The sequence below is a fragment of the Myotis brandtii genome, unplaced genomic scaffold (assembly GCF_000412655.1).
Source record: "Myotis brandtii unplaced genomic scaffold, ASM41265v1 scaffold115, whole genome shotgun sequence".
In the NCBI taxonomy this organism is placed as follows: domain Eukaryota; kingdom Metazoa; phylum Chordata; class Mammalia; order Chiroptera; family Vespertilionidae; genus Myotis; species Myotis brandtii.
In genome coordinates, this window is record NW_005353967.1 from 11899724 (window position 1) to 11912267 (window position 12544).

At 40.7% G+C, this 12544-nt stretch overlaps 1 protein-coding gene across 3 annotated transcripts in view; it reads left to right on the forward strand.

Moving 5' to 3' along the window:
* Window positions 1–1464: 1464 nt before the first annotated feature.
* Window positions 1465–12544, forward strand: part of MAST4 (microtubule associated serine/threonine kinase family member 4) — a 464303-nt gene continuing 453223 nt past the window's right edge. For 2 of the 3 annotated variants that reach the window (XM_014549223.1, XM_005857968.2), the window contains exon 1: window positions 1465–1591. In XM_014549223.1, coding sequence (XP_014404709.1) covers window positions 1571–1591 — 21 coding nt within the window. In that variant the 5' untranslated portion in view covers window positions 1465–1570. The remainder of the gene's footprint in view (window positions 1592–12544) is intronic. The other variant, XM_005857963.2, reaches the window with a different exon arrangement.

Sequence of the window (12544 nt, forward strand, 5' to 3'; positions counted from 1 at the left end):
CAATGCTTCCTAGAAGTCCTGGGCCAAATGCTGAATTAACCCACTTGGATGTCCTCCTGCATAGACAGTACTTGTGCATAAATGCTCTTCCGAAATGCAAACTGAATTTGAGCTGCTGAGTTTTGCTTCTGGGACATGTTCAGGGTTGTCTGGCAGGTGAATGGATAAAGCTGCAAATGAGAGGTGAGAACAGTGGCAGTAATCAGTGTCTGAGCACCGATGTTGGGCAGTCTCTAGGCTTTGTGCCTGGGGTTGCATAGATGAATAGGACCTCTTCCTGTGAACAGCCCCCACCTGATATAGGGGGAGCAGAATGGGCTGTTTCCTGGCCCAGCTGGTGTTCAAAGCCAGCTATGATGCCTTGTGATCTAATCACCTGTCAAATCCTGCTCATTGTTCCTGTAGAGCTCTCTCTTTTTTTTTTTTTAAATTCTAGCAGCCTTCCTCATCACTTCGGTTGAATTTTTGGGAGTATTCTCTGCTCAGAGATCCCATGAACTGGCTGAGGGGCCTTTCCTCTGTGCTTCTGTACACACTGCCACTGGCCTTTCGCTGGCCCCTCAGCACCGTGGATTATATAATGGCCTCTAGAGTTACATGTTTATTCTCCTAGTCTGTAAGTACGTGGACTGCATCTCTCCTTTCATTGCTGAATCCATGGTGCCTGACACTGCCTGGTGCGTGGTAGGGCTAAATAAGTTCCTGTTGCATTCCCTGCGCAGGCCACCCTTCTGTAACATCACATTTGGTCCTTAGTACTGCTATTTCACTATACTTCTCTTTAAAAATTAAATTTATATCCCTGGCTGTTTTGGCCCCGTTGATTGGAGCGTCATCTTGTATGCCAATGGGTGGCAGGTTTGATTCCTGGTCAGGGCACATGCCCATGTTGCGGGTTCAGCCCCCGGTTGGGGTGCATGCGGGGGGACAGCTGATTTTTGTTTCTCTCTCTCCCTCTCCCCCTCTCCCTCTCCCCCTCAGGAAAAAATTTAAATTTGTTGGGGTGACATTGGTTAATAAGTTTCGAGTGTATAATTCTATAATACATCATCTATATATTGCATTGTGTGCTCACCACCCAAGTTTGGTTCATTACACTCTTTGAGCATGGCATTGATATTATTCTCTCTGTGGGTGCCCATCAGCTTCTCACTTCCAGGGCCTAGACCACTTCACCTTTTTTTTCTGTCCCACTTTTTCAGATAGACTAATTGACCAAACCCCAGTTTACCATGTGTTTCAGTCAGCCATTGCCACAATAATGTTGAGTAACTAACTCTCTCATAAATCTGCTCATTCAATCAGGATTTGTTCTCAGACTCAGGGTTCTCTTGGTTGCCTGTGGATTGGCTGATCGAGGCTGGGCTCAGCTAGTGGCTCTGCTTCTGATTGTGGTCTGGCTGGACTTGCCTCCTTGCTGTGAGCTGGCTCAGATCTGCTGCATATGTGTTCTTTCTAGGGCCCCAGCTGAAAGGGTGGACGCTTTCAGGAATCACTTCTGGTGATAGAAGCCTAACCAGCTGTCCGGAAGAAAAGATCCGCCCATTCCTGTGGTGCATGTATTCCTCTCATGGCTGACTTCAGGCTACCTGTATGACGTCACTGGGAAGAGCTGCACAGTAGCACACCATTATATAGTATTTTTCATCACGCAGGTTCAACAGATAACCTCAAAAGCACATTTAGCAGTAAAATGTCATAGAATAATTAGGAAGTTACGAATTTTGAGTACCTTTTAAAATAGAATTTATCTTTAACTCTTGGTAATTTAATTTTTATTAATGGACGTTTTTAACAATAACCTGTAAATCCCTGAAGACTTAATCAGCTTTCCTGAACTGGTATAAGCTGGCTCCAGTACATCACTGGGTTAACCCACACGATGTGCAAGAAAGCCTAGGCCTAGGACCTCCACATTGTCACTTCTGTTCACACTTCATTGGTCACAGCAAGTCCTATGGCAGAGCTCAAAGTAACTGGGTGGGGAAGCACCCTGCCTCCAGAGGGGGGCCTGCAGTCTCATGGCAAAGGGTGTGGCTAAATGGAGGGAACAATGGGGGCCAGTGAGTCAGTCTACTAAACATGTTGCCTGCTGGCCACAGCTACCTGTTGAAACAATATCTGTACTATGTTAATTGCTCTTAACCCTGTTTTTGAAATGCTTAAGTCATACTTCTTATGGGAGCACCTTTGAATATCAATTCTGTTAGCAGATCTGCTTCTGATAATTTTTTGAAGTGTGTCTCATACAGTGTAATTGGGGAAAGATTTAGGGTTAAAAATTGAAGTCTGAATTTTTGCTTTGTATGTTTATAATTTCGCCAGGCAGTGTCTGGCAGCTATAGATGCAGGATTGTCATTTTCTAGTATGCTGCTCCTTTATCATTCAGTATATTCTTATGCTAATTTTTCTCTCTAAAGTCTTTTGTCTGATATTAATGTTTGGTCTTGCTCTCCCTTTATGTTTTTGCCCTCTGTGTCCTAAGTAACGCTGATAGCTTCATAAAATTTGCCAAAAAATTTTTTTGATGGTTGATTCAATTCTAATGTTTTTGATGGTTGATTGACTCCTAATTTACTTTTTTGATGGTTGATTTACTTATAAACACTACTAATGATAGTATTCATAATGATTGGTACTATTGATGTGTTAATTGGATAAATTTCAGATATATTAGATAACAGTAGATAAGCAGATTACTTTTATTCAAGACAAGGAAGGTCTTAAAAGGACTTTAAAAAAATCCCTACTTAGGATTGTCCAAGATATAATTTTTTAAAACCTTATATAGTATATTCTGTTTTACAAATTGCATTTATATTATTATATTAAATATCTATTGCTTTTTTACAATTCCCCTAAAATTAGTGGCTTAAAAACAACAAACATTTATTACCTCCTAGATTCTGGTGATCAGGAGCCTGGCTGTGGGTTAGCTAGGTGCCTTGATGTTTTCATACGACTAGACTCCTCAAAGTGTCAGCCAGGCCTGACGTCTCCTCTGAGTCCTCAGCTGTGAGAGGAGCCACTTCCTTGCTCACTCACAGACTTATTGGCGGGATTCTGTTCTTGGCAGCTGTTGGACTGAGCACCTCAGTTCCTCACAGGCTGCTGGCCAGAGAACTCCCTCAGTTCCTTGCTGTGTGGGGTCTCCATAGGGCGGGCAAGACAAAAGCCACTGTCTTTTCATAACCTGATCTTGGAAGTGATATCCATAACTTGCCTGGCTCTGTTCATTAGCAACAAGTCACTAGGTCCAGCCCACAGTTAAGGGGCAGGAAGCATTACCTAAAGGCATGGATATGAGGAGAAGGTGAATGTTGGGGGCTATTTTAGCAGTTCCCCACCACTGGGAAATCCCTATTTTTCAGGCTAAAAGTGAGTGACTTGGAGAGGTTAAATTATTTGTTTCAAGGTCAGGATGCAACAAATATTGTAACTGGTTCTTCAGGTTGGAATCTTCTCCATCCCAGAAGACAATTTGAATCACTGCCGTCAAAGCTAATGCTGGGATGTTAATTGCAAGAAGGAGGTGTTCATTGTACCACATCACCCTCTACAGTGCCAGAAATGTAGTCAGTATTCCAAAAATGATTAAATGGAATGATTTAATGATGAATGATTAAATGACAGTGTAGTATGACTTTCTTAAAATGTTCTGTTCCTGTAGTTTTCTTTGTGTTTAGTTCCTTAACTACAGACAAAGATATCTTATAACAAATTCACTTAAATATTTTTCAAGCTTTTAAAAACTGCTTGCTCTCCATTGCCCAAGTCTGAAGACTAAAGTAATACAACTAATTTGTTGACAAAGCAGTTTCAGTTAGAATTTTGTGTTTATTTCAGAATAAGATATAAAGAACAATTTGTGAGTATCCATAAATATCCACTTATCTACCTAATATCTATATTGCCTAATAAATAGAATTCAATCTTTAATGCCACCTAAGAGATAATAACATAGTTTTTCTGTCTTTTGACAGCTAGTTCTTTGGTCATAATTGGTCTTAAGAGTCCAATGTTTTTCTTTTTAGTAATAAGGATGGCTTTTGGGATTTGGGCGTAAACGAATAGTACCTTTAATTTTCTTTAGGTTCTTTTTTTATTTAAGGAAAAGATATTGTCTTATTTTAGGCAAGTACCCCCATTGCTTGCTTCTCTGCTTTAAGTACCAGCCTTGAACATTTGGATTCGTGTGATTTTGAGCTTTGCCTTGTTAGTGTGGATCCTGGTGCCATTGAGAGGCCACGTGGCTCTGTTCTGTTGCACGTCTTTAGGGAATAGTTTGTATAGGCGTCTGGGGCTGTTCAAAGGGGCAGAGCTGTGACAGGTTTTCAGTGGTTCTTTCTTGTGATCAGCCTCATTTACCTAGTGTGAAGTGTTACCGGTTGGTAGAAGGACTTAACATTTGTCATTAACAGTAAGTACTATGTTGTTCTTATCTCCCAGGCATGTAGTATATATTCATCCAAGGCAAAGAAAACATGTTTATAATTATTCCCACTGAAACCATATAATTTCTCCCTTTGGCTTTTCTTCTTTTTCAACGTAGAAAGGGCCGTTGTGGGAACTTGCACAGTTGTCAGTATTTGTTGCTTCTCTCTTCTCCCTTGTGGCCACCGCTGCCTCTTTGTTGGCCTCCAGTCTTGTGTTACTTGGTTGATTGTAACTACGAGGCTGATATTAACCAGTGCCACCAGCATCCTCCCCACTGACCCTGTGGAGGTTTTCTTTTGACAATGGCATCGAATGGAAAGGCTTCCTTCTTGTGTTCAAGGCTCTTCCTAATTTGGCCTCTCATTTCATAATCTGTTTCCAGGCTGCCCAGCCGGTTCTCTTCAGCAGCGTGAGTCTTGCATGTGTCATTTCCGCATAGGTCAGGCTTATTCACATCTCCTTCCTTGGCATACGCTCTGTCAGCTTCCTCTCATTGGGGAATGCCATCTGGGCTGTTCTCTAGCCTAATTTAATTCATCCACCAAAGACCAGCACAAGTCTCACTTTGTCCATGTAACTTTCTCTGGTGGCTGCTTTCATCCATCCATTCATCCATTCATCCATCCATTCATTCATCTCTTTCAACCCTGATTCCTTTCCTGTTAGGTGCTTGTAATTGATACTATGCCTTTTTAGTGTATTGTGTCTTGTTTCCCAAATAGATGGTAAGTTCCATACACTTATAAGTTTCCCAAACAAAATTGTTGGTGTTAAATTATAATTCCATATGGAGGACCATGTCTGTTGTTCCCCCATGGAGCCTGACACTATGTGGAAGCACATAAACATCCCAAATTTCATTGATTAATTCAACGCATATATATTGAGTACTTGGTGTTTTATGAGACACCGCACTAGATATTTGGCCTCCATTGAAGAATGACTAAATAAAGTCCCTGTCCTCCTGTGGCTGGAAGACTGGTGAAGGAGACAGATATTAAATAAATAATGTTGTGATACTGCTATGAAGGAAGCAGTGTGCTGTGATAAAGAAGGGACTTTAGATGAGACAGTCAGGAGTGACCTCTCTGGGAGATAATGTTTAATAAAGTACTGATGGTAAAGCTTTGTGCCTGAGAAAACAAACAAAACAACAAAAAAAGAAGAAATACCAGGTAATTCTCCAGTAAGTGTCCTGAAGGGAAAGTGGTATCCATCAAGCATCCTATACTCTTGGTCTCTGTTGTAGGACAACCAGAGATGGTTTGGTTCTGAAGGATTGTGGTTGCTATGGAGTAGATAAATCTCTTTAGGAGCTTCATGAAGGGACTGGGGCTCCAGATGGTGGTGGACCATCAGAGAAGAGACGGGAAGGGAGTTTGAGGGAAGGAAGTTGAGGATGCCGACAGTGGCAATTGTTGATTCAGGGAAGGGATGAGGAGGTGAGGGCACGGTTCAGATGGACAGGGTAGGTAGGAAAAAATGGAAGGTTTAACTGTTGCTGAAATATTTTTTGAATACAAATTAAATATCAAAGATAAAAAATGAAGTTTAGAGAAATGGACAATTTAATCACTGTATCATCCTACAGTGATTAAATAGAATAAACTTTTTCACTTTATTGATTGGTGGCTTCATTCAGAATTATATTCAGACTAGAGGCCTGGTGCACGAATTCATGCACTGGTGGGGTCCAGCCACCCCACCCCGATGGGGGCCATCAGGGGCTGTCTGGCTGGGGCAAGGGGCCGTGGTCAGGGCCTGCCGGGGTGAGGGACTGCGGGCAGTTTGCCGGCCAGCCCCCCCTCTGATCGGGGTGGGGGTGCCTACTCAGGAGCGGGGACTCCAGGGCAAGGGGCCACAGGCATTCCAGTTGTTCCGTTGTTTGGTCAATTTGCATATTACCCTTTTATTATATAGGCTTATTTTTTTTAGCAGGAAACAAGATTCAGCAAAGAGATGAGAGAATCACGCAAAATTAAACAGGAAGGTTCTGGGTTGCTGGGATGTGCTTTCTCTTTATTCTATGATGCTTAGTGGCCAAGTGAACATGTCATGATTTTTTTAAAAATTTAAATTACTTATTGTTTGAAGTTTTACATATGTCTCCTTTTTCCTCCATTGTCCTCTCCCTGGCAGCTTCCACCCCCCAGCACATGCCCTCAGCCGCCCCCCACCCCCTACTGTCTGTCCGTTGGTTATGCTTATATGTATGCATACAAGTCCTTTGGAATTTCTAAACAGATTCAGTTTGTCAACTTGCTGATGCTGAAATTGGGACATTTGATGAGAAATCTATAGAACTAGTTCTAATTATAATTATTTCAATATTAATAATAACAGCTAATATTTATTTAGGGCTTGAATAAATGTCAGGCATGGAGCTAAATGATTTTTATATTCATTACTTGATTTAACTGTAACCACTCACAGCAACATTCTGAGGTAGACACTGCCTTTAGTGCTGTGTCAGGTCAGACATGTTGCATTGTAATTGGAGTCTTAGAACTTCGGTATTAAAAGCTTCAAAACTGTCTTTAGGGTATTAATATTTTCATTAGAAGATTGCTACCTTTTAAACAATATTTTAAATTTAGAATCGTGGAACTCTTCCTAGAAGGATAGTCCTTAAGCACTTTGTAGCTGAGGGATCTAAAGGACAGAGATGTAAACTTAAGTCAATCACTAGGAGGTGGCAGAACTGGCACCAGCCCAGATACTTAGTTCCCAGTCAGTAATAAAAGGAGGCAAAGAATCCTTTTTTAGAAATGAAGTCACTAGAAAGAGTAGTAATATGGAGGTTAAGAGATTTTAGTGAATTTGCCAAAGACTAATAATCTTGATGTTGAGGTAACCTTTTGTCACAAGTTTCTTTTTCAGGAAACCAATGTGGGGTTCCAGGCTGCCTTGCAGCAAATATCCACTCTGAGGGTGCTCTGAGGAGAGAAGGCAAAGGGAACACTCAGTAGATTCTCTCTCAAGGTGTTTGCACCTCAATTTTGGAATCAAGATGCATCACTTGGTGATTATGCTGTAGTTAGTCATGTATCACAGTGCAGTGTAAAGTGCCTGTGTGTTAACGTGCATGTGTTAACAGTGGTAATGTGGAAATTGGCTCATGAGTAAACAGGCCCACCCAGCTGACACATGATAATGCCTTTTCTGAGTGCAAAGAATGGTGTGATTCGGCACTTTTACTGTGCTAACAAAAATGGAATTCACAAACCATTAGCAATATGTCCCCCTCCCTTTTTTTTTTTGAACTTGAAAAATATTTGTTGAAAATTTCAGCCCTTGGAAATACAGGGTTGCAAAAGTTGGTTTACAGTTCGTATGGAAAAAAGACATGCAGGTTATGATTAGTACAACAGCTTCAGTAACTTTTGTGAACTCACAACTGTCAACCTACTTTTGCCTACCCTGTATAAAGGCTTTCAAAGATCAAGAGAGGTTTATGAAAGTTGGGAATGGCATCTTGGAATAGATGAGCCAAGAACCTTGTCATGAAAAAAGTGGTGCATGTGCCTTAGCAGAAGAGGCAAGCAAGGCAGGCTTGCTGGAGGCGGACGCACATGGGCCCAGGTGTGGAGGTGGGAACTCTGTAGGGCAGTGGTTCTCAACCTTCCTAATGCCGCGACCCTTTAATACAGTTCCTCATGTTGTGGTGACCCCCAACCATAAAATTATTTTTGTTGCTACTTCATAACTGTAATTTTGCTGCTGTTATGAATCATCACGTAAATATCTGATCTGCAGGATGTATTTTCATTGTTACAAATTGAACATAATTAAAGCATAGTGATTAATCACAAAAACAATATGTAATTATATATGTGTTTTCCGATGGTCTTAGGCGACCCCTGTGAAAGGGTCGTTCAACCCCCAAAGGGGTTGCGACCCACGACATTTATATACCTTATGTAGGGGCTGTGTGAGGTCAGAGACCTTTCTGCTTTGTGCTTGTCTTAACAACGGGCCACTGCATGTCAGCTATTGCTCAGGGTTTGGTTTTTGTTTTTGTTTTTAATAACTCTGATATATGAATGCTGTCTCTGTATTATCTTCTATAAGATTTATCTTCTCTAGCATATTTTCTTCAAAAATTGCCTGTTTACTTGCTGATGTGGTTGGGAATGTTGTTGAATCCTGTTCCATTAAATTCCACATTTAACCCTTTTCCATTTATTCAGTAATTGAAATAGCTTCTCTAGGTATGTTAACTCTGTTTCAAACAGTGGAAAATAAGCTTGTGTGCATACCCATCAGTCACAGGGTTATCTGGTCCTTTGTAATTGGGGAAGAGGAAGGCTTGAGGAATATTGATGAGACGACAGTGTGGGTGGGACTCTACATTCGATTAAAGGAACTCTGATAACCTCACTTGATTAGGTTCATTGCTTTTTCCATGTAATGGGGAGACAATTCTAAGATAGCTTGCGTTATTGGCTAAAAGAATGCTTTTTGCATTGCATGTACATTTCCTTGCTTATGTGACTTGACTTTATGGAAAAAGAGTATCTCCCAGTTTAAAAATACTCTAAAGTGTTAGGCTTACCTATATTTTGAAAATTGCTAAATGCAATGTTATCTATTTCTACTGCCTTGGGAAGGAAAAATGCCTTTGTTTATACCTGTGAGACCTAATTCTTGGGCATATAGTGCATGTCAGATCAAATATTGGGTATATTGGTTTCATTTTCCCAAGCAAAATTGTGTTTTGAGAGCGTGCATGCCCTACTTTGCCCAGTAGTATCCAAGATCTCTTTCTTTTTATATATTTATTTATTTTGCAGTTGTTGAGTATTATATACGATATGTCTTTTTCTTAATTTTTAAAGTTATTTTTAAATTATAGTTGATATACGATATTATATTAATTTCAGGTGTACAACATAGTGATTAGACATTTATATACCTTATGAAGTGAACACCCTGATAAGTGTGGTACCCATCTGGCACCCTATATGGTTATTACAATATTATTGACTGTATTCCCCATGCTCTACTTTACATCCCTGTGACTGTTTTTATAACTGGCAGTTTGTACATTTTAATCCCTTCTCCCTTTTCATCCACCCTCCCAACCTTCCTCCCATCTGGCAACTATCAAAATGTTCTCTGTATCTATGAGTTTGTGTCTGTTTTATTTGTTTATTTTGTTTTGTGTTTTAGATTCCACATATAAGTGAAATCAGATGATATTTGTCTATCTGACTTATTTCACTTGGCAAATTATTTACCATATTTCTGAGAAGATTTAGTAAAGGTAGGAAACATAAATAAAACTTCCAGAGGTTTTTTGTTATTTCTACTTTATAGAGCGATTGCTGGTCGGCTACACAAAGCTGATCTGTCTTTGCCTTCTATGAACAACTGAATTTATTCACCGTTCATTGTTGTTGGATGTTTGGATGTCCAACCTAAATCAATAGCCTATCTAGTTTACTGGGTGACAAGCATAGATAAAAAATTATCATTGTTTTAACAGAGGACACTGTCTTATCACCAAGGAGAATATCTGCAGCATCTCTAATAGGCTAGAAATCTGCCACCTGATCAGAATTGGACAATGCCCGGAGACCCCTTCACATTCTAATTGTAGCCTCATAAAATAAATGTTACGCTACCCCAATTTTGCTTAGAGAATAAATTGCACTTTCTGTATTAATGTGCTGATATTCCATTCCCCCCTTGATTCAGTAGCAATATTTTTCTTCAGCATTTTATACCAAAGTGAAATCCGTATTAGTAATATAATTCCCCATATACATTTTCAGCTAATCGAATTTTGCTTTTGTAGATGCATGGCCCTGAATGAAAGATGTGTGTGTGTGTGAGTATTATCAGCAAGGGAAGTTTAATTTCCATTCAGCTTGAGTTCTGCTTATTTCTATATGCTCTTTCTTCCTACTTTGCTGCCTGTCATTTTCCTTGTTAACCATGAAGACGACTGGAAAATGTGCCTTGGTTACGAACGGGTATGAAGGCTCTTCAGTTCTATTCCAGTGTGATAAAACATAGAAACAGTTAAAAAATGGAATCTACTCACACAGGAGGTGGCAAAGGAGGAAGGTGAAAGAGTTGAAAGATGCTTTCTTAAAACCCTATGTGCTCCTCTATGGAGGTCAGTGTTTGTGTTAAATGATACAAAGAACGATGGTATACAAATTTAGTGTCTGCATAGAAACATCTATTTTATGGATACTCTTAGGCTTTGGATTATCCCTTTGCATTGCCAGTACAAGGTGCTGCCACTTCAGAACCCGCTGATCGCCTGTGAAAAGAAGCACTAATTGGAATGTGTATGATGTATAGAGAGAGCTGAGGAATAGGATTAACTGCAGGCTGCATTATCCTGCTTTTTAAATTTGCATCATGAAAATACATAGGTTAAGTAGATGGTTTTTAGGCTTACTTGTGAATGTACACCTTGATTCCCCAGCTAAACAGTTTAGGTTGGCCTGTCTGGGCTAACTAGGGGTGCAGTTCCTTTCTAGAAAAGACAGTGTCACAAAGACCAGCCTGTTATGTAAGTGAAACTGTTCATTGTAGAATGGATATGGATCCCCCACCTTTCTTTCCTTTTAAATCAACATCAACTTAAATATAAGCAAGTGGAATTGTCAAGGCAACAACTGGCATATAGTCTTTCATGAGAACACGGTACTGAGCGGAGAACCAGTAAGCGATATTTTTAACTGAACTTGTAAAAAAGTGGTATTTTGTAAGGAAGCATTATGAGCCTGCCGTGTGTGGTGGGAAAAGGCCTGGTCTCTGAGTCCAGACACTGAGTCTTCTCTGGGTCATTCACTCAGTGACAATTGCATGCCACTTAGGTGCCAGACACTGGTCTCAGGGGTCAGCAGCAAAGAAGTTGTATTCTCAGAGCAGCCTGCAAGGTAGGTGGAAAAGCTATTGCTGTCTGGTAGCTGGGAAGTAGCCAGGCTGGGACTTGAACTCAGGTCATCTGATTTCTAATCGGCCATCTCTGATACACCATATTGCCATACAGTACCCACCTCATGTGCATGCTATAGCTTAATCAAACAATGCATGTGCAAACAAATGCTGAACTACGTGTTAAAGCGCTTTTCCTATGTAGGGTGGCCTTGGTATCCAGGATTGAAAGATTTCTAGGCATGTGGTGACTAAAACAATCCTTTGTTTTCCTTTAAAGATTCTATTTAAAGTCAACTTGGCTTTGTGTATACGCTATGCAGTAAATTTTGATGCATTTTCTATGATATTGGTAATAGTGAATGCCATCATATATTCATTGAATCATTCATTTAGTCATTAGCAAACATTGGTCGATATATTTTTCATGTCTCTCATAGACTCTGGGGATGCAAAGATGAAGAAAGCTTAGGCAACATGGATGGTTTATAGCCATGCAAGAGATACATGGACAGCACATGATGAGGCCGCGTAGAGCATGCTGTCGTACAGATGTGGCTGGAGCACTGAGGGGCTAACCTTCTCTGAGAGGTGAACCCCTGGTCTGGGTCTTCTACGGTCAGTGGGTGTTTGCTGGGTAGGACAGTGGTGGAAGGACTGCCTCGGCGTATAGCAGAGTGCTTGGGAAGGCAGAGCTGTGGTTCACCTCGTGCAGTGCCCAGGGCTGGGGAATCTGCACAAACATGACACCCATGAGCAGTAGCCTCTCTTTCCTCCAAAACCAGAGGGCCATGGGATTGTGCAGGTCAAGCCTCACAGCATCTCCAACCCTATAGTGAGTAGGGTTTAGTAAAACTTGATTGTTGTCTGCAGTAACCCCAAATCTGAGAGAAATACAATAAGGCTGGTCTGGCTTGCTGACCGTGGTGTAGGAAACATCGTCTTCACGTTACAAGTCAATGTTTTTTTTGCAAGTTTTGCGAGGGATTTTAATTTCTGAGATTCAACTATTTTTTTATTTTTGCAAATATTTTAGAAGTATTATCCTATACTAATAAAAGACAAACATGCAAATTGACTGTACTTTCGCTATGCCTTAAGCCACACCCACCACCCAATCAGAGCGACTATATGCAAATTAACCCAACCAAGATGGCGGCCGGCAGCCACGGAGCTGGAGCGAGCAGGAGGCTTGCTTGCTCTAGTGAT